Source organism: Aulonocara stuartgranti (genome assembly GCF_965226115.1).
Source record: "Aulonocara stuartgranti genome assembly, chromosome: 19".
Classification (NCBI taxonomy): Eukaryota; Metazoa; Chordata; class Actinopteri; order Cichliformes; family Cichlidae; genus Aulonocara; species Aulonocara stuartgranti.
The window spans coordinates 20,910,384-20,932,240 of record NC_138955.1 but is presented as its reverse complement, the minus strand read 5'-3'; the positions used below and the strand labels follow the sequence as shown (position 1 = coordinate 20,932,240).

Below are 21,857 nucleotides of genomic sequence, written 5' to 3'. Positions count from 1 at the left end.
GCTGCCATTGTTGGAAACTGAGCAGAGCTGGGCCGCGCTATGAATTCTGGGTAGAGCTGGGCGATATGAGATTTTTTCATATCACGATATGTTTTTTTCATTTCAGGCGATAACGATATCTATCACGATATAAGCCAAATAACTATATTTGTAAGATTTAAATGTGCCGTTGCTCACGAGTAAAATGTGAAATAATCAGCAGCTTATTTTGATTGAAATATTTATTTCCCCATAATAAGTTCAACAGGGGAGATGTACTTAAAAAATGAGACTTTTTCAGATAAATAAAGGCAAATATTGCAAACTACACAAAAGGCAGCCGCTAAAGCGTTTAAGTTTCAAAATAGAACAAACAAAAGACTAATAAATTGTCAATTCCACTTAGAAATTATTAATTATAAAAATAAATCTTAGTTTGTTTTACAGAAGAACAGACAAAATTGACTAACTTTTGTCAATATCAAATAAACTGAGAACTAAAAGGAAATTCTCAATCTCTCCTTGTTGTATAGCTGAGCTTTTCAAACAGTTTTAACAGTTACTTTAATCTGACAAAAGCCGAATGACGAATTAGTGCTTCCAGTCAGAGATTGAGCATGCACCGCTTTATTGTATTTCCAGGCTTGCTTTCGACACAATTTACAGTGTGCGCTACTCTGTTTGACTTGAAATAGCCGAAATACCTTCACACTACGGAACTTCTATGGCTCTTCTGTTCGACAATCTCATTGGAACCATCATCTGTTTTATCTTCGGTAACCTTCGGTCACGCTCTCAGTTGATTTTTCTCTAGTCGGCACACTCATTTCCTCCATTACCGGGCGGCACGGCGACTGGCTGCTTTCCAAAACAAATACACATGTGCGGCTTGGCGCTTGTGCTGTACGTAAGAAGTCACGTGACGTGACGCTGCAGCTGTGATTGTGCACTACTTAATTTGGATTGGCTGTTCCTTTTTTTTTTTTTTTTTTTTTTTAAGAGGACAAGAGCAGTGAGGCCTATCGCAATAGTTTAATTTTTCTATCGAGAAAAAGTTATTTCGCAATACATATTGTTATCGTTCTATCGCCCAGCTCTAATTCTGGGACAGCTTCTTCTTCTTCGGGGTTTAACGGCAGCTGGCATCCTTGTAAATGCAGTGCTGCCATCTTCTGTTTCAGTCCGTTATTACACTCTTAAATCCTACTACTTATTCCTGCATCTTTTGGGATCTTACAAAGCTTCAAACGACACGTCGACTATTAAATCAGTCGTTGACGATTTTGATAGTCGACGTAATCGTGACTAGTCAACTAATCGTGTCAGCCCTATTTAAAAGAGAGCAAAGTTCCAGTATGTCCACATCAGTCATTAACTAAACATCAGAGGACCTACAGCTCAACCTTGAGGTTCACCAACAATGTTATTGTTGTACTGCTAATATGTATTCATTTTCTGTCTTTAAGACATGATTTTATCCACCTGATTACACGAGATGAAAACAGTAAACGTCGATAATTTGGTAAGGATTAGCTGTATGAGAAGCTCGACTACACATCTACGATCCTACTTAACGTCCACATTTTGGTCAAAGAAAAAGACCAAAACTGCAAAGGATACAATAATCTGTTTTGTGTCCCCATAAGAAAGGCTCTGTGATATGTCTCGCTCCCCACAACATGAGCAATACCTGAAGACACACACATGGAGCCCAACAACCCGCTGCCTGCTCCCAGCTGGAAATATGGTAAAGAGCCAGAAAGCTGCAGCTTTTCACGACGCCCACTTACAACCTGCTGACTGGAAACAGCCCGGAGGACTGTGCGTCTGCACTACGCCTGAGAGCACGCGTCCTTGTGGATACTTACTTAAAATGATGTGCGTGATGACGAAGGCGAAGATGAAGATGGTGAGGAAGGAGAGCGAGAGGATGAACATGTAGAAGAAGCGGTAGTTCCTCCTCCCCACGCAGTTCCCCACCCAGGGACAGTGGTGGTCGAAGCGCTCTGTGTGGAGAGGGAGAGACGAACAAGTTTATTCCGGTTTCAAGGACAAGCGCACCTAACGTGGCGATCCTCCAACGCTTCGGTAAAACTGGCTGAGACATCACGTTTCTCATAAAGCACAGATGTTCACAAACAGAACCAGGTCACTTCAGTGCAGATAAACAGCACAAATCCTGAACTGTGGGAAACTGGGGGAAAGGGGAAGTGTCCCTCTGGGTCTTGGCATAATAATATAAAACATTTTCACAAAGGACAACCTTCCTATTTATATAACGAGCTAATAGAGAAATGATGTGTTTCTTACATGACTGAGTAAAACTCTCCCTGCCACAGTGGGACGAGGTTAAAGCCAAGAATGTTTGAAATCGACTGCTTGAATAAAATTGCTGGTAATTTTTGATAAACTGCTCTGTAATTCTTGATGTAGTTTGAAACCTTCAGCTGCTTGTGAAATCCTTACCATTAAAAGTCAGCCGGTGACATTTTATTCAGCCAAACTGAAAGCAGCTCCAGGGCACCAATCATGTCACTGATTGCTGTTAGAGCTGTTACTTCATCAGTCTCACTCCACAGTCCCATGTCTGAATGTGGAACACTAGCTGTGCACAGTGGTAGCCCCTTAACTAATTAATCAGAGCCATTATTGGTTTAGTGAGATGACATGACCTCGATTTGTCTCCATGAATCAACGCCTGGTTAAACCGGTGCCTCCCTTTAGACAAACACTGTAAACACTAACAGTAAAAGCTGCCGATCACAAAGTCTGCCCCCGATCGTTACCGTTAGGTGACCGATGATTGTGGAAGAAGGAAAAACATGTTTTATATGGTAATTGTGGGCTCTTTGGCTCAAGGGATACCACAGGGTCGCGACACTGCTTTTTCAAGAGTGTTTTCAGATCTAAATAACATAAAAACAAAAGTTAAAATCCATCCTCGATACACGACTTGACTCTCTTTATCATCTTTGAAAATCAAATTTAGAACTTAAAAATTCAAAGAATCTGCAGAAATGCAGATCCCAGCGCACGAAACAATATTCTGCAGCGATTAAAGGATGAAGTGTAAAATAGACCCGTTTCATCTCGTTACCTTTACACTTTATGGATCAGGTGGAGACTACGGCTAACACAAGATGAGACGGCAGTGATATTAACCTATAACGAAAACTAGAGATGGACCGAGCCGATATTACGCATCGGTCCAATACTGACCTAAATTACTGGATCGGATATCGGAGAAAAATAAAAAATTTAATCCGATTCATTAAATATCACAAAAGCACCTCACAAAACTTGCGACATGGCATAACTCAGCTCATAACCTTAGCACGTCGGAGCAGTGTGCTCACGTGATAGAGCGGCTGTGGCGTGCGAGACCTGTCAGCGGTCTGGTTGAGCATTTGTAGCCTCGCTACCAAATCATTTCATCTCCAAGAAAGTGATCCCAGAGAGAAGTAAAGCAAGTGTGTAAGTCCATCTCTGAATGTTTGTAAAGCATTCCCACATTAAGCTTAATAACTGATATATGGAGCGACTGCCTCTCCCTCCCTATCCTGCCGCTACTTCAATCGTGAAACTGCTTAATGATCAGCTGATCGGCTTTTCTGTCGTGACTCCGTCTCTCTTCTTTGTTTTTGGCCCACTTCGCGCCAGAAAGAGGAAACCAGCGGCTGAACAACAGCAGCACTATTAACTTTGATAAGCTGTTGTAAGAATTTATTTAATATTACTTTCTACACCAGGATCTTTTCTAAGTAGCTGACGGCTGGTAACTGTGCAGGGGCCGATCTAGCAAAGTTTAGCCAGGGGGGCCGATAGGGCATTAACAGGGAAAAGGGGGCACAAAGACATACTTTTCTTTCTTATTCTCAGATAAAATGTCGAGCTTTTAATAAATAATTATCTGAATCTTACACCCAAAGTTTTAATCTGATGTAAAATGTATAGAAGTCCATTACTGTATATAGTAACTGTTAAGTCTAATATACCCTAGTAAGCTATAGTACTTTTTCCTTTGGGAAGATGCCATCTGTGCAGTCTGCAGTTCTGTTGAAGAAAGATGTTGAATCTATTTAATTATTGTAGAAAAATTATTGATTTCTGTGCATTATGGGGTTTGTTTGTTTTTTCGTGCATTAAATTAAAGTTGATTACGTCAATTAAGCATCACGAGGCGGAGGGTGGGGGGTGTTTACTTTTCTTTTTTTTGCTGGGGAGTTGGCAACCCCATTAGGTAGGTTATTTAATATTTCCACTAAGTACTCTTTAACATACCAGAATAGGGAGGATGGAGCAGGTTTATTAGATTGATCAGTGTTGCTGAACTATGAAATATTTTGGGTGCAGTGTATTTTTTTGCATAGACTAGCTTTAGTTTTGCTTGTTTGTTTTTTTTTGTTTTTTTAAAACTTGAGTATCAACTTATACAAAATGCAGCAAGATATTTTTTTAAAAACCGCTTTATTCATTATAAAACACACTATATCGGATTTATATCGGTATCGGCAGATATCCAAATTTATGATATCGGTATCTGACATTATAAAGTGGTATCTTGCCATCTCTAACGAAAACTATCGCCCTCTTGTTTGTTTTGCTTACGTAGTAATGTCATTTCCCTAATGGGGTCATTAAAACTTCATCTAACAAAATAAGCATCAGAAAAAAATGAATCACAGCAAACGATCCTGAAGTCCACCTTCCACAGCATCCACTCACAGCTCAATCACAGACCCCACTGTACACACTGTACAGAAAACAACAGAATACGACTGCAGGGAAAAGGAGGTGGCATCTGTGTGCTTCACTTTTATAAGCTTCCTCTATGACTCCCGAGGGGATAGCCCTCTTAAAAGGAAGTGACTCTGCCATCCTCCTATCCTCCGCTTGCACCAGGGAGGGCCTATCCATTCTGGCTCCTTACTTATTTAAGAGCTTGTTATCCCCCTGGCTTTTAGAGCAGCAGCGGCGGGGAGCGAGAGAGTCGAGAGGCAGGGAAACACTGCCAGAGTAATCCCCATTTACAGTTTAAGAATAAACGCCAATCGAGAGAAGAGGTCCCAGAAAAAGTCTTATCAGTCATCCAGCTCCCAAACCATTTTTCATCATTAGTCGGGTGGAGGCCGAGAGCTTAGAGAGCAGCCTGGAGAGTCGAGTTTATCACCCACACCCACCTGCAGCGTGGAGCCCAACTCTTTGTCCCGTTTCACTTCCCTCCATCTGTGACTCACAGCTGGAATCTAAACGGCGTGTTTAGAATTCATAACCAAGGATCTTTATGAGCCGCCCTGCTCTGTGACCATGTTTGGTTTGGGGAAAGCTTTTTGATTCCATTTTCCGCTCATTTACTTCGCTGTGTGTTTTTGGGCCTTTTCTGCTACGTTTCACAATGTGATTGCGTGCATATAAAGTGCACACATTCATTAAAACGTGCCCCTCTATTTGCCAGGATACCTGCCCTTTTATATCTGCGCTCAGCTTCCAATCTTCCTTCCTGTCAGCGTGCATCTGTCACATCTGCTTACCGCCACATCTTTTTCCCGTGTTTACTACTTCCTCATCTTTGTCTCCCAGGTTTTCAGTTCCTCTTCTGACAAGGAAACAGACAATTCAAAGACTGAGCTGTCTCTGAAGAGTGAGGCGCACAAAAACCCAGATGAGACAGATACAGACACAAAGGTCTCTGCATCTCTGTCTCCATCTTTTAATAATTACCTTGCTGTGCCTCGGTTCTCTCAGGAGACGCAGCATGTGGTTTTATAGAGCAGCAAAACCATCTCAGACGGTTGGTTTCTAATTCCCGTCTACTCTGTGGATGCCAAACACCTCCAACCACACAGTGTCTGCTGTATATTCCCAGAAGGCCTGCATCACTAGCTAAACATTTATATATACAGGTTCATATATGTTCATATGTACAGGTGCAAAACTAAACTGATTGTAAAATCATTTTGAACCAAACAATTTCCAGGATGTAGTTTCCTGTTGGAAAAAACAGGTTTGGTCTGAGTCAGAGGACAGCAGAAGCTGAACAGTTTGCTTTTATCCTCGCGTGTTAAGCCTCTCCTTTTCCATGTTTCTGTGTCTCTTCAGTTCACCAGGAACTAAAATAGCCTGGTTTTCTATACAGAGAGAAAAAATAATGAGGATTGGGGACAAAAACACTAAAACAACAACAACAAAAAAGGAAGAGCCGGACTTCCACTGCTTCTAAGTATCGTCTATAATGACGTGAGACAAAAGGCAGTTGGAAGTGACTTGAGTTAAATTTAAAAGAATATACCAAAGACCTATTGCTTTCAATCCCACACAGGCACACAGCACAGAACAGCTGTTTTACAGCTCTCTGATGAAACACTTTGGCTTTAATGAAACATCTTTACCTTCGTAAACTATTATTTCTTCTCTGCAGGTTGTAAAACTCCCAAAAACACTTTAATGAAACCCGATCTAGTTTTGTTGGGGTAATAACATTTTTTACAAAGTGATGATTTGACCTTTTCACACATTGCTGCCCAGAGACAGCTAGCTTCCACATCTCACTTTAAACCTACATTTCTACTAATAGCCACCAGGGGGCATGCCGGTCTTATTGGCTCTCTCCATCTTTTTATACAGCCTATGTTGCTGATCTGTTCTGCTATTATGTTTTAATATTTTTATTTCAATAGATCCTACTTATTAAGCTTCTCACTGAAACGTATTTAGATTTGATTTTTCTCCATCCATCCATCTTCATCCGCTTTATCCGAGGCCGGGTCGCGCGGGCAGCAGCCTAAGCAAAGAGGCCCAGACCTCCCTCTCCCCAGCCACCTCCTCCAGCTTATCCGGGGGAATACCAAGGCGTTCCCAGGCCAGCCGAGAGATATAATCTCTCCAGCGTGTCCTGGGTCTGCCCCGGGGCCTCCTCCCGGTGGGACATGCCTGGAACACCTCACCCAGGAGGCGCCCAGGAGGCATCCTCGTCAGATGCCCTAAACCACCTCAGCTGGCTCCTTTCAATGTGGAGCAGCAGCTGCTCTACTCTGAGCCCCTCCCGGATGGCCGAACTTCTCACCCTATCTCTAAGGGAGAGGCCAGCCACCCTTCGGAGGAAGCTCATTTCTGCCGCTTGTATCCGTGATCTCGTTCTTTCGGTCACTACCCACAGCTCGTGGCCATAGGTGAGGGTAGGGACGTAGATCAACCGGTAAATTGAGAGCTTCGCTTTTACACTCAGCTCCCTCTTCACCACGACGGACCGGTGCAGCGTCCGCATTACTGCAGCTGCAGCCCCAATCCGTCTGTCGATCTCCGGCTCCCTTCTCCCATCACTCGCGAACAAGACCCCGAGATACTTGAACTCCTCCACTTGGGGCAAGAACTCATCCCCGACCCGGAGTGGGCACTCCACCCTTTTCCGGCTGAGAACCATGGCCTCAGATTTGGAGGTGCTGATCCTCATTCCCGCTGCTTCACACTCTGCTGCGAACCGTTCCAGTGCGAGCTGGAGGCCCTCACCCAATGAAGCCCGATTTGATTTTTCTATTTGAGCTTATTTTGTGATCCTGAATTTGTTTATTGACCATGCCTGGATTTTATGTTTTGGCTGCTTTAACATAAGACTTTCCTGATTCTTGGATGAATAAAAGCTTGTTTCTGACCTCACTGACCTTTAATTAAAATACATATAACCCAGGAAGTGGATAGAGAGCGAATAGATGCCCCAGGCTTGGTCTCGACACTCCAAATCCCAAATTCCTAATCTGCAAACAGCATAACTGCCACTCACCCACACAGTTGTCACAGAGGCTGCAATGGGAGGCACGCGGTGGTCTGAAGATCTTGCAGGTGAAGCAATACTTCAGTTTGACTGTCTGGCCGTTGATGACCACCTCCTTAGTCCTGGGAGGGGGCCTGTAGCCGGTACCGCCATTAGCCACATCTTGGGGAAAATAAAGGAGAGAGACATAAAGATCAAAGAGAAAAGACACCTGATGTCAAAGCTCCCACATACGCTGCAGCGTGCACGTGGCGTTATTGCTGTGGGCGTGTTATCACTACTGCACTGGTAGGGTGACACCAGATTCAAATACATTAAAAACAAGGAGAATACTTGTCACAGGATTACTACTGAAGTGCCAAAATTTAACTCAATATTAGACAGAAAATCTAGTGCATGATGCATGTTATGAAAGGTGATCCTGTCCACTACTGAACTGATAAATCCATTGATAATCCTGGTCTTTACATTTAAAATGATCCAGTTTGCTTTTGAGTGCCTGAATATGAGTAACTATAGATGGAAATGGTTGTAATTCCTAAACAGTTAAAGCAACACTTGCTGAATCAAAGCTGAAAGTCTGCACTATAATCACGTCTTGATCCTGTGTGGTTAACAGAGGCAAAACTACACACCGTGTGTCGCTGTTCAAATACTAACGAACCTGACTGTAAAACTGCACCCAGGTCAGGCACTACTAAGTGGAATTAATACAACAATGCTCAGATTCCATTATGAAAAGAAAAAAGAAAACCGCTGCCAAGCTGCTCTGAATGGCTTCTGGTGGCGGAAGACAGCGGAGATGACAGGCTAAACGGTAAAGATGAGCGCGATGGCGGTCGTGAAAAGGTATAGACTGGATCCCATTATTGCTCTGCTTGCTTTGAGCACTCTTACACATGCTGAGAGCAGGAGATTGTGTGAGTGGGAAGATAATTTTGTGATCATTTACACAGAAGCCTGTAGCATTGCCAACAGAGTGGTGTGTGTGTGTGTGTGTGTGTGTGTGTGTGTGTGTGTGTGTGTGTGTGCGCGCGCGCGCAGGGGGTACGGGCTGACAGGCTTATGTGGGTGTTTGACATTTCTAAAGGCAAGCAGAGGAAATGCAGCCACAAAGTTCTCTTCTATTGAATTTGTCTCATTGTGGTCGCTGCCTACAGAGCGCCATCCCAGTCTCATACTCACACTCGTCCCGTTTCTCTGCCGACTCAAACAAATGAGGGTGAGAACAACTCAGAGCTCTGTTCACCTTCCACGGCGTTAATGCTGCATCGTTTAGGTATTCTTTGCACAGTAAAATCTATATTTAAATTAGCTCCTATCAAGCCAAATAAAGAACGATGATAAGCGGAGGGTGTTTCTGAAGCATCAGAGTAAAATCTTTGTCAAGCACATTCTCTGATCTCTGTAACGCTGGAAAGAAGAGAAAGGCACATACTGACAGACTCGTGTCACGTCATACAGTAATTTTTAGCAGCAGAGAGGCAGAATCAGAAAGTCAAGCACACATTTTTAAATCTGAATATTGTGAGTTCTCTTTCAAACATTCACTTCGGTGTCTCACTACGGGGAGCACTCTCTCAGCGTCATCCTCTGAAGTTTCTACATCATTGCTCCAACCAGGATCGGCTGGCAGTCGTGACGCTTGTGTCACAGAGGGGCCACCCTCCTTCCTTCTTAGAAACCCCGTCTCTCCTGACTGCTAACCTGAGAGCTAGCTTGACGGTCCACTCGAGCAAGCTAACACCTTGGTCATCGGGCGCTAGCGTGGCTCACATTGTCAGTCGCCTGCTCTTCACCATAGAGCCAGGTTGGAGAGTATGTTAGCTGCCACCACACACCTACCGCTAGAGCTGGGCCATATCATACTGTTCACAGTAACACCGGTATAATGTTGGGCAACGATAAGAAAATGAGATATCACGATTAGGGATGGGTACTGGTGTCCGGTGCCATGATGGCACCGGTTCTGACATAAATGGTAGTAACCAGACCGAAAAGCAGCGCACATTTCGGTGCTTCTTTTTCCTGAGCTGTGATACACTTCTAGCCAATCATTTTACGTTTCCGAGGATAGTAGGCGGGGCCAGGTACGTACGTTCTTTTATGCAGAGCTACAGATTAAAAATGCCCAAGGCGAAGCGGTCAAAAGTCTGGCTGTACTTCACAGCAAAATATGCAAACTCAGCAGCCTGCAACAAGTGCTTTAAGCTGATACTGTGATACTGTCAAAGGAAGTAACACCTCGAATCCGATGAAACACCTGGCGACGCATAGCGGGTTTTTTTTTTAAAAGCCGAGAAATGCGCCGTATTTGATGGCAGCAGCAGCCGTTCTTCTCTGCGTGAGTAGCTTAATGTTGTTCGTGTGTAATTTACGTTGAATAGGCTAACCACGTTATTACATTAATGCATGTAAGGTGAACTAGCAAACATCATCATAGCTACATGCGGCTGTCTTCTTGTTTGATGGCAGATACTCCCTTCACCCTGGCCAAAAAGGCTAAAATGACCAAAGAAAAAGAGGGAAACAGCTAAACATAAGAGGTTTTTGGACAAAGTTTGTGTTTTTTCCATTGTTTAAGCACTGCTTCCAGCCAAGAGTGATACCATATATGCCCCATAGCTGCAGAAAAGGCTAACATTGTTATCTTTTTACAAAAAACAGCTGAACATGAGAGGTTTTTGGACCAATTTTGTGTTCTCCATTCTTTAAGCACCGGTTTGAGCACCGTTTGAGCACCGGCACCGTTTCAAAAGTACCGATTTGGCACCGGTATCGGATAAAACCTAAACGATACCATCCCTAATCACGATAGAATAGTGATGTGTCGGTCGCGAACGAAATGGCTCTTAGAGCCGGCTCCTTATCGCAAGCCGTGGGGTTCTCTCTCTCTCTCTCGCACTTTTTTCCCGCTTCACTCCGCACGCGAGCCTTGTGCTTTGGGCTGAACAGAGGGGGGAGGGGCGGTAGTTACACTCGCAGTAGCACAGGAACAGAGCGGGAGGGAGGGAGAAAGAAAGAGAGCCAGAGACAACATCGTCACATTAGAAAGGTATAGTAATCATCCACAACTATTTTCAGTTGCAGATGATAAAGGATTCAGAAAGTTTATTCATGCAGGTCCATATGACAGAGAATATGCATGTTCTTTTTGTTTTCATATTATAATTTATATTTAATTGTGTTGTGGTTTGCAGCGTTTTGTGTTATTTCATTTTTAATTTGTTTTAAAAGGAAAAAGCTGAAAATTTAAATAGTTAAAAGTTGAACTGTGACTAGTTGGTTTTTGCATTATACGATTTATTTATTTCATTTTATGTGGAGTGCATAAATAAAAGTATATTTACAGTGGCCCCTACAGACAAAGCAGCACGCAAAAACTCCAAAACACATAAAAACACAACAGAAGTGCTCCAGGATGCTGGGCGCAGTGTTGAGCTTTTGTTACCTAGTGGCTACACAAGCCAGCAAGTACCAACGACCGGATTTGGTGTGTGGTAGTAACCGGTAAATGAACTTTTTTTTAAAAAATTATTTGAATATATATATATATGAGTGCTTGTGTATAAATACACAAACAATACACACATGCTTTCAACTGTGTAATTTAAGTGATGTAGGTAGCTCTGTTTTGAAGTTCAGTTAACACTAGAAATGTGTTTTGGAGTTTGTACGTGCTTTGTCTCTAGGGGCCACCACATATATTTTTATATAAACATATATAAATAAAACCACTTTTTTTAACATTAGTAATTCCTTTTGTGCATAATTGTATATTATTGTTAATAATAAATTAATTAGAGCAACAAAACAACCTGAAGAGCCGGTTCGGAGCCGAAAGAGCCGGTTCTCTAAAAAGAGCCAGAAATCCCATCACTACGATAGAATATGGGTAAAACGCGTATGTGCAGTGCCTTTGTTTTCATACACACATGGCGGAAAAGCATGGCGGCGACGGAGAATGACAAGGGCGAAACCGGATCGTTGAATGAAACTGATGAACCAGAACTGGTTTGTAAAAATGCTGCAGCTTCAGTGGTGTGGAACTGGTTTAGCTTTCGTCCGTCAGATACACAACAAAGCACTATTTTTGGTAGAGCATGCTAGCGGGCCGTCGTTATTACCGTGCTTTTCAGAAAATACGGCACACTTAAAAATCAATCCTTTGATTTTCTGTAAAGTCGACAGTGCCCCTTATAATCCCGTGTGCCTTATGTATGAATTCTGGTTGTGTTTACTGACCTCGAAATGGTTTTATGTACACGGCGCTCGAAAATCTGTCAAAATGTTTTAGTCCGACTTTGCTAAGCTACGAAGCCGCACCGCTTGATGGATTGTCGGAGCATTACGGCTATCGTAGGCGGAGCGATACGTGCTGTGCTTCAACATACCGTAATATTACCGTATTGTGTGTGTATAAGCTCTTTTTAAGTGTTGTGGATATTATACATTGTTATGCTGAGGATATGTCGGCCAGTTTCCACTGGAAATGTCTTTTGGTTAAACTGTCAGCAAGGAATTTGCATTTGCACTGTTACATTTGTATATTACTGTAATGCACATAATACAGCTGCTTGTTGAAGTGAAAATATATTGAAAGAGGTTTATTGCACTAATAAAGTTGTGGAGTAAAGTATTTTGTCTTGTGTCAATTATATTGTTATCGCAAATTTTCAAAAATGTATCGTGATAAATATTTTTGGCCATATCGCTCTGCTCTACCTGGCACAGCACCTAGCTCAGCAGTCGACACCCCCGGCAAAATCTATTCTGACCCCTGAACCTGGAACATCAGGCACTAAGAAATACTCCAAGTTTACAGTTTTTTCTTTAATTATTTTCTTGCTCAGGTTTCCTGATGTGATTTCCTGTGCTCTGTAAAGTACTGTCAGCTACTGTGACAGTTTTGAAAAGTGCCATAAAATAAAGTTTTATCCTTCTTCATGTTTTCACACAGATGCCAATCTACTCACCGCCCGGCCTTAATCGCCACTATTACTGCAAATCGACAGCATGCACACCTTAAGCAGCCCATCAACATTCAGTGCACGCTACACTCAAAGCAGCTTTTCTGCTGAACAAAGCCGTTCTTACACTCGGCCGACGGGGCAGCCGAAGCTTAGCCTTACATCAGTGTCTAGTGGGAGATCCCTCAGAGAGATAGGCCGGGTCTAAGAGCTTGAAGCGAGATAATAAGGCAGACTGGAAAGTGATGTAACACAACACACAAGCATGCACACGTACACAGTGTGTGCCCACTTACACCCTCACACTCAAAGTTAAATGAGGATTCAATGTCAGCCAAACTGGGCTTGGTGCTGCCTGCTGAGGTATAAAGAGAATCTAATCGCCATCGTGTTGTGTACACGCAAGAGGAATCTGCACAAGGTCTGCTGGAAAACAACTCCGGTACAAAACAAAACAAAACAAAACACACACACACACACACACACACACACACACACACCTCTTTATCTGAAAGCCAAAATTTAAAACTAAAACCAGGTGCAGCACAGAACTAAGAAATACAAAGGTGCAAATAAAACAATGATATAACCCGTTCAAATAGCAAAAACAGGCTTGTCTCAGCAGTATTAAAACACAAAGCTCTTTTTAAAAACATTTGCATCTGTTTGCTATGAGTTTTATAGCAAACGAGTTAAAAACAACAATCCAGTGCAGAACAGAGTCTGTGATCAGTTTCTAAAGGATCAGTATCAGCTGTTGTTAAATATTTGGTCTAACTACAGCCTAACACTTGATTTTAATATGAAACAGCTGCTGGTATGATGGCCGCTGCCATTGTTGTGGTCACCGCGCACACTGAGGCAGGACCAGCGCTTTGTTTCCATTTAACCAAAAAGCAGTTCTGGAACATTCAAGCACGCTGTGGTGATCCTGGTTTGACTTCATCAAGCTAAATAATGATAATAGTAACGGTTAAGATTTTTTGTGTATGTAATATCCAAGTTTGACATTTTTGCTTTTATGAAGCTTTGATGATTTATTTTCACACAGTCTCTGTACTTCAGTCAGTTATAAAAAGACTCTTCAGTGCAGCTACTCTGGACTTTGTGAAGTTCACCTTCTGCACATCAAGTCAAACTGTCATGTCAGACAGTTAAAACCGAGTGGATATTTTTCAAAATGGAACTCCTTTAAAAACAGCCTCACACATAATAATTTAGTAATTACACTTTCCACCTTCATCCAAAGCAGCAAAGCGTCAGTTCAGGACTGACAAAATGACACAAAGTTTGTCGAGTGCATTTCAAACCTAACATCCAGCTCCTTTCCTGGAACATCTGCTTATTTTTGTTTGCCACACCAATCTGCTTTTACTCAGGCTTCATACAGGGAGTGCAGAATTCTTAGGCAAATGAGTATTTTGCCCACATCATCCTCTTCATGCATGTTGTCTTACTCCAAGCTGTATAGGCTCGAAAGCCTACTACCAATTAAGCATATTAGGTGATGTGCATCTCTGTAATGAGAAGGGGGGTGGTCTAATGACATCAACACCCTATATCAGGTGTGCATCAGGTGTGCATTAGGCAACTTCCTTTCCTTTTTGCCAAAGGAAAGGAAGTTGCCTAATAATTCTGCACAGTAATAGTCACCTGCACACACAGATATCCCCCTAAAATAGCTAAAACTAAAAAAACAAACAAACTAAAAACTACTTCCAAAAACATTCAGCTTTGATATTAATGAGTTTTTTGGGTTCATTGAGAACATGGTTGTTCAATAATAAAATTATTCCTCAAAAATACAACTTGCCTAATAATTCTGCACTCCCTGTATGTGTGTGTGTAATACAACTGCTGTGGTCTCTGTTCAGGGGACTGAACTCCATGTTCCATGTTCTTTAACAACTTTTCAGAGTGGATTCTTTCGTCAAAGCTCGGTCTAGAACAATCCAAACTGTTTGCCAGAATGAGAGGTTGACGTGCATGCAGCCTTTCACAGTCACACCTATGATATCTTAGCTAATCTGGGAGGAACAGAGACCACCTACACAGACCCGTGGAGAGCATACTTGTGTGGGTCTAAGACTGTTAGTCTTCTAGACTATGTACTGTGTCTCCGAGGTAAACTAAGAAAGACCATGAAGACTCGATTCTGCAGAGATGTGACCTCTGCCTGTGTGAGATATGACAACTAGGAAGGAGACTGCTGCTGCTTCACCGAGGACTCCTGACCGGAGAACAACGAGACCACCGGGAAAGACCAGGCAAAGACTAGTGCTAAAGTCATTCTTAGGCACGTGGTCCGGCCTGCACCGTGTATCTAAGGGGACAGGGTCAATCCAGGCCAGTGTAACGGCTCCACGCCAAGTTTGTTTGTCACTGTCTGTTATTTCTCTTTTCTCCTGTGAGCTTCAGTGAAACAGCTCTACAGTGACGGCTCTATTTGTGTGCACTCCTTTGTTAGAGTCCCCTGCAGCTCTGTCATCGACTCATCTCTTTCTCCTCACGTCCACGTCACTGTAGATCTGCGAACGAGCCATCAGCAGCCTCGACACAGAGGAGACAAAGACTAGAGAAGATGGCGGTTTTACATCAGCCCCAGTGAAACGACTCCACAGCACACTTGATCATGACACAAACTGTCAAGGGTTTGGATGAACCTGTGTGTTTGTTACATAACACTGCCCTGGGTCTTTGCACGCAGATGCCACATGTAGAAACCGTCACTTCAGACGACATTTAAACACAGGCAGCACCTGTGGCTCACACCTTTGGTCAGTTCTGTTTCTTCCCAATTAGTCGTCTGCACACCTTCCCATGCCTCCGAACAGTTTCTCTGTGTCTCGGCGTGATGATGAACCCTGTTGAGCTTTTCTTTCTTTGATGACGTCCCTCCTTTATCAGGAGATCCATGTAAAAGTAATTCACAGATGCTGAAGTGAAGCTTTGTAACAGAGCCTCTTTCCACTAGCTGCAAACCTTATTACTTATGAGGCCAATAACAATGAAGTCAAACACAAATGTGATCGAGGGCGCTCGCCACCAATGAGCAGAGGGAGGTGAAGCGTGCGGCGGCTTAAGTCTGAGCGTGAATGATGAGAAGACCGTAATTTAAAACAAGGTATTATTCATTCATCCTTGAGATGGGGCAGACGTGTCAGCAATACTGCAGGCAGACGTGGGGTATTTTGAAATTCAAAGAGCCAACCAGGCTTCGGGATGAATTAAACTAGCTCCCAATACAGCAGGTCACTGCGAGAGCATCTCTGATCTCTTCCTAAAGCCTCTGGTGTATTCTGGCTCATTTATCCCCACTTTTTACATTTGGCGAGTTAGCGGTCAAGACTGGGTCAGCATCGACACTGCTCTGTGGACTTCACCATCTATGACCAAACAAATTCAAATCAGTTCCAGCTTTTAGTGGCATTTAACGGTGCAATGGCCAGGATTGAAGGGCCAAATACGCCAGAAGGGAAGAGACGAGCCGTGTCAGACATCTTATGATGCTCAAGAAGCAGCTCGTGATCATAAAAATCATTTCAGGGATAAAAGCTCTTATTTGTGGTGCAGTCTCAAAATTTGCTACCAGCCAAAATACATGAAATGCTCTCAGCAGACCTAAGAGGTGTTAAAAATCCGACGAGCATGTTTGCAGTGTCTTATCACTGCAGACAAAGGAAGCTGTATCTAATGTGATTAAGCTGGCTCCCTTCATAGAGAACGGCTCGAGTTAGTCTCTCTCTGGTAATGGGGTGTGTGTTTGAGCTTGCCATCTAAATCAAGGTTTTGCCAAAGGCGCAGGCAAAGAATAAACACAAAGTAATTAAAAGCAGGGTGCAAGTCAGAAGAGACTTGAGAGTATAATGTGGGTTTGGTGATAAGATTACAGGAAATGTGTTTAATAACTGCAGAACACTTTAGGCCTGTTGTGCTATTACAAACAGTCGTAGTGGACTACTACAGGGTGTGAGCCGTCAACCTCAAAGCATAAAGCTTCAACCTAAGAACATAAAGTGTAAAAATAGAAACAACACAGCACAGTGGAGAAACAGGAGGCACCTCAGCTTTGACTAAAATCGAGTGAACCAATTTGAAATGATAAGTGTTGGATATTTCCCTATGAAGGATCGCGGGCGGATAAAACTGTGTCATCTGCATAACAGCGACACTGACTACTGAAGGATAAAACGAGCTGTGAAATGTGTATCAAGAATAGGGATGGGTACCGGTATCGGTTCTGACATAAACGGTAGTAACCAGACCAAAAAGCAGCGCACATTTCGGTGCTTTTTTTTTTTCCCTGAGCTGTGATACACTTTAGATTCTAGCCAATCATTTTACGTTTCCGTAGGATAACAGGATAGTAGGCGGGCCCAGGTACGTACGTTCTTTTAGAGCTAGGGCTGGGCGATATATCAAAAATTTATCGTTACCGAAATTTATGACTCTCATCGACGTCATTTTGCCCATGTCGGTAAATTCGGTATTTAAAAAAAAAGAAAAGGCATGTGCAGGTTGGCAATGTTCATGTCCCTTTAAGACGCTGTGCTACATTACAGACTTAACGGGGTGGAGTCACATGACTCTACTACCTGTAACAAGACGAGACACGGGTGAACAAATGGAGGACGATTTAAATGTTGAAGCAGCAGCGACAGAGGTAGAGCTGGTGGAGGAGGAAGAGGAGATGGTTGTTTTTTGTTTTTTTTTTGTGTCCCGTTTGGATCTTTAGCCATCAGAATTGTTGTCTTAAGGCCAAGAAAGATGCCAAGCGGATTTATTTTACCAAGTGGATCATCATGGCCTTGCCATATTGGTCCATTTGATTGACCTTTATTATAATTATGAATTTATTTTATTTTCAGTTGCTACAAACGGGACAGACATGACTGGGGGATAGGACAGGGAGAAAGAATGAAAGAAAGAGAGGGAGAGAAAGAAAACCAAAGGGGAGAAGAGACAGTGAGAAGGGGGGAGGAAGAAAGAGAAGAAAGAAAAAAGAAAAAAAAACACCTGGGTCACCTGTATGGAGAAAAAAAAAACAGAAGAGAAAGCAAACAACAAAGAGCAACATAATAAAAAAAAAAAAAAAGAGGACATGGTTGTTAACAAAAAAAATGCATCATCAATCGTTTGGCAACATTTTGGATTCAACAAGGATGATATTGATCAAAAAATTGTTAAATGTAAACTCTGCAAAAAGACTGTTGCGTCAAGTCAAGGTAACACAAGTTCAGTTCAGTTAATAAATCTTAACCACTAAAAGTACTTACTACTATTGTCTTCATTTATTTTCAGTGACATTTTACAGTCCTTTAAAGTGGTAATAATATAATTGCAATGAATAGGTCTAGGGGGAATAATATTATCAAAATAACTGGAGGAACTATGCTGCCTGCCACAGCCCCATCAAAAGAAAAAGAAAAAAACGTTTGTTTTTTTTTGGGCACTTGGGGTGGTTATCGTCCATTTATCGTTATCGAGGTTAACTGCTCAATTTATCGTGATACTGATTTTAGGCCATATCGCCCAGCCCTGTTTAGAGCAGAGCTACAGATTACAAAGTCTGGCTGTACTTCACTGCAAAAGATGCAAACTCAGCAGCCTGCAACAAGTGCTTTAAGCTGATACTGTGATACTGTCAAAGGAGGCAACACCTCAAATCCGATGAAACACCTGGCGACGCATAGCGTTTTGTTTTTTTTTAAAGCCGAGAAATGCGGCGTATTTGATAGCTTGCTGCGAGACCTCACACCGAGCGCATCTACTGCGGGTGTGGTGCCTGTTATCGGACCCGGAGTTAGCAACATCCCCCAAAAACACGAAGAGTAGAGTCCTGGCCCCTAGCCCTGCCAGTGTAGCAGAAATGATGACTGATGATGATGGCAGCAGTAGCAGCCGTTCTTCTCTGCGTGAGTAGCTTAATGTTGTTCGTGTGTAATTTACATTGAGTAGGCTAACCACGTTATTACATTAATGCATGTAAGGTGAACTAGCAAACATCATCATAGTTACATGCGGCTGTCTTCTTGTTTGATGGCAGATGCTCCCTTCACCCTGGCCAAAAAGGCTAAAATGACCAAAGAAAAAGTGGAAAACAGCTAAACATGAGAGGTTTTTGGACAAAGTTTGTGTTTTTTCCATTGTTTAAGCACTGCTTCCAGCCAAGAGTGATACCATATATGCCCCATAGCTGCAGAAAAGGCTAACATTGTTATCTTTTCACAAAAAACAGCTGAACATGAGAGGTTTTTGGATCAATTTTATGTTCTCCATTCTTTAAGCACCGGTTTGAGCACCGTTTAAGCACCGGCACCGTTTCAAAAGTACCGGTTTGGCACCGGTATCGGATAAACCTATACGATACCCATCCCTAATCAAGAACAAAAGGACCTAGAATGGATCCTTGAGGGATCCCGCCTTTAGTGGAACATTTATAACTTCATCCATTAAACTGAGCACAATTCGGTTTTCTGAGTGCTTTCAAACTTTTTTCTTCTCCTGTATAATCAATTAGTCAATCAGACACGAGGAACATCACAGGACCATACACAGAGAGATATATGTACAGCGATAAGGAAAATAAATCATGTATTTCATGTGGTTCTACCTTCAAACATCTAGCGAGGAAAAAACGAAATGTGGCTGTATCCCCTACTGATGTCCCCATCCTTCCTCCAGCAGTCCACGCTTTAAGCCTTCCAAAATCTATTTCCTCTGCTGGCCTTGAGTCTGGCTGGTAGCTTTGGAAAAACAGCGAGGCTGTCCTGACATTCACCAACTGGCCTGGACCACATTAAGTGGGAAAAAGGAAACCGGCAGCTCTGACCATCCTTCCCTCTGATTAATGCTTCAGAGTCTTTCGGATTTGGCATGTGATAGCTGAACTGATGCCAGCCCGTCTAGTCCTGACATATTGGGCAGGCAGGCAGACATGCACACACGTCAAATGTAGCAAACTGAAGAGAAATCAGCTCTTGTCTCAAGTTCAGGTTGAGATAAACAACAAGCTGTGCTGCCTTTCCTGACCTCAGACGTCCTCCTCCAATGATTAACTGCACTAAGCAGAGTGACAGGACAGTGAGAATGTGGATCACAAAAACTGCATTATGTCTCATAACTCTCAAATGTCTGCTTGTCCAAACATGCCGCATATTTGATTCAGGAATTTAGGCCGACCACTCTGAATATCCGCTCACGACGATGGCATCACAGGTCGAGCATCAGCATCGTGAATGCAGGGATGCTGAGAGGCCTCGTACCGTACACACATCTGCCCCTCTGGTGTTGAGCCAACCGATCAATAAGAGCGGTGTCATTTTTGACCCTTGCAGTACTTTAACCTGAAAACATCATTATTTATGTATGAGGTAAGGGATTTATGGCGCTATATGCACTCAGAACACAAAACATGCAATGCATTCAAAATTTCCTGAAATATCTAGTTCTGATTTATATTTCCGTTAACACAATTCGTTTTAGCTTTGGTTACTTTAGTGCTCAACACCATCACCTTGTTTTACCTGGGATTCTCTCTCTCTCTCACACACACACACACACACACACACACACACACACGGCTCGGTCAATATACAAACACAGGTGTCCATTTCCAAAAACATCTCAATTTCTGCTCATTCATAAAACTGAGTCAGCGCCGTTTGCAGAGGTTTGATTTCATGTATCCTAAAGCAGCGTAGTACTGTGGATACTGAACATAAATGTAGTAAATGGTTAAAAAAAGAAATAAGGGTGGATGTAGAGTTGGCTGTAGTAATGCTATAGGAAAAAAAAGAAACCAAAGCAGCACCTGAGCACATGGGAAACAGGCCTGGAGCGGAGCAGAGACATTACATTATGGCAGCGCATGTGAAGTTCCCCCTGCTCACAAAGCTGCTTCGCTATTATGAATATCTGCACAGTTACATAAGCACATATTAGGTTTGAAATAAAAAAAAAAAAAAAAAAAGAAGAGAGATGAGAGCCGTCTGAATCAGAAGATATAGCTGCCAGGAGTGAGTCGTGTTGCAAGTAAGAGAGGAGGAACTGAAGAAGGAGCGCACGACAAAAGCATGGCTGTGGAAATTCACTGACACCTGAAAACTAGACAAAAATGGTTTTGTTTTTTTGCTTTTTAAATCTCTCTTTTAAATCCCAGCTGTGAAGATGAGAGTGCCTGAAAGAGACGGGCACATGCTGGGCTAGTTGTTGCTGGGACTTGAAAGGGATGATCAAGTTAAGAGCTAACACATGTGGCTGCTAATGTCTTGCATATCAAGCTTCCACGCCATCGCCAGAACCAAAAAAAGAACTGTGAGAGCATGCACCCAGGAGGAGGAGATGATAGTGTTTAAATGGAAAAAGTAACAGGAGGCGTGAGAAGAGACAGGAGCTCTATGGAAAACACATTTGAACAAAGTTTTTACCACGTATGAAGCGTGTGCATGTGTGTGAGACCCTCATGCCATTACAGGTGAGGTTCTTTCAAATTGCACATAATAAGATCTACAATGGTACCAATAATTAGGCAGCCTATTAATCTACTGTCATGCAGAGGATTGGATGGAATATAGACTACAATCCTGGAACGTAAAAATTAAGGTGAACACTCTCGTGGCACAGCAATCTTAATATACACCCATAGGTTACCTTAGTGAATGACCGAAAGACATTTCGGCTAATGATTCTCATGTCTGTCGTTTTTTCACTTGGGACCCGCGTAGAGATTTGACTGTAATATTGTTTGAACCTATCCTAATTCATGCAAATCCTGCATCTACAGGTTACAAAGAAGAGTTAAATATGATGGGAATGAATACCAAAACAAAAAAAAAAATTATCGTATGCTGCTTCATGCCTCTAATCATTTCACAACCTGTGCACAAAGAATCAGCCAGACATCAATCATCAGTCTGTGAGTAAGAGGTTCCAGTTTGGAGACCGCCTGCTTGGAAATGCACAGCACAAAAGCCAGTTGGGTGGGGGTAGAGGGGGTAAAGAGGTATTTGGGTCAACATTTTTCATATTTTCGGCCTTTCATTTGTTTATCCTCTGGAATACCAACATAACATACTTCTGCACAACTCTTTCTCAGCCCCGCCGCTCCGAGCTCTCTGTACTGTACCTTCCCTCCAAAA

General features: G+C 42.6%; 1 protein-coding gene across 5 annotated transcripts in view; it reads right to left on the bottom strand.

Moving 5' to 3' along the window:
* The window catches only part of LOC309695848 (palmitoyltransferase ZDHHC14-like), a 57,871-nt gene that overhangs the window by 12,968 nt on the left and 23,046 nt on the right, over nt 1–21,857 (bottom strand). For all 5 annotated transcript variants that reach the window (XM_082516794.1, XM_082516795.1, XM_082516796.1 and 2 more), the window contains exons 4-5: nt 7,757–7,909; nt 1,848–1,985 (exon numbers count right to left, since the gene is read on the bottom strand). In XM_082516794.1, the coding sequence (XP_082372920.1) occupies nt 1,848–1,985; nt 7,757–7,909 (291 nt within the window). The remainder of the gene's footprint in view (nt 1–1,847; nt 1,986–7,756; nt 7,910–21,857) is intronic.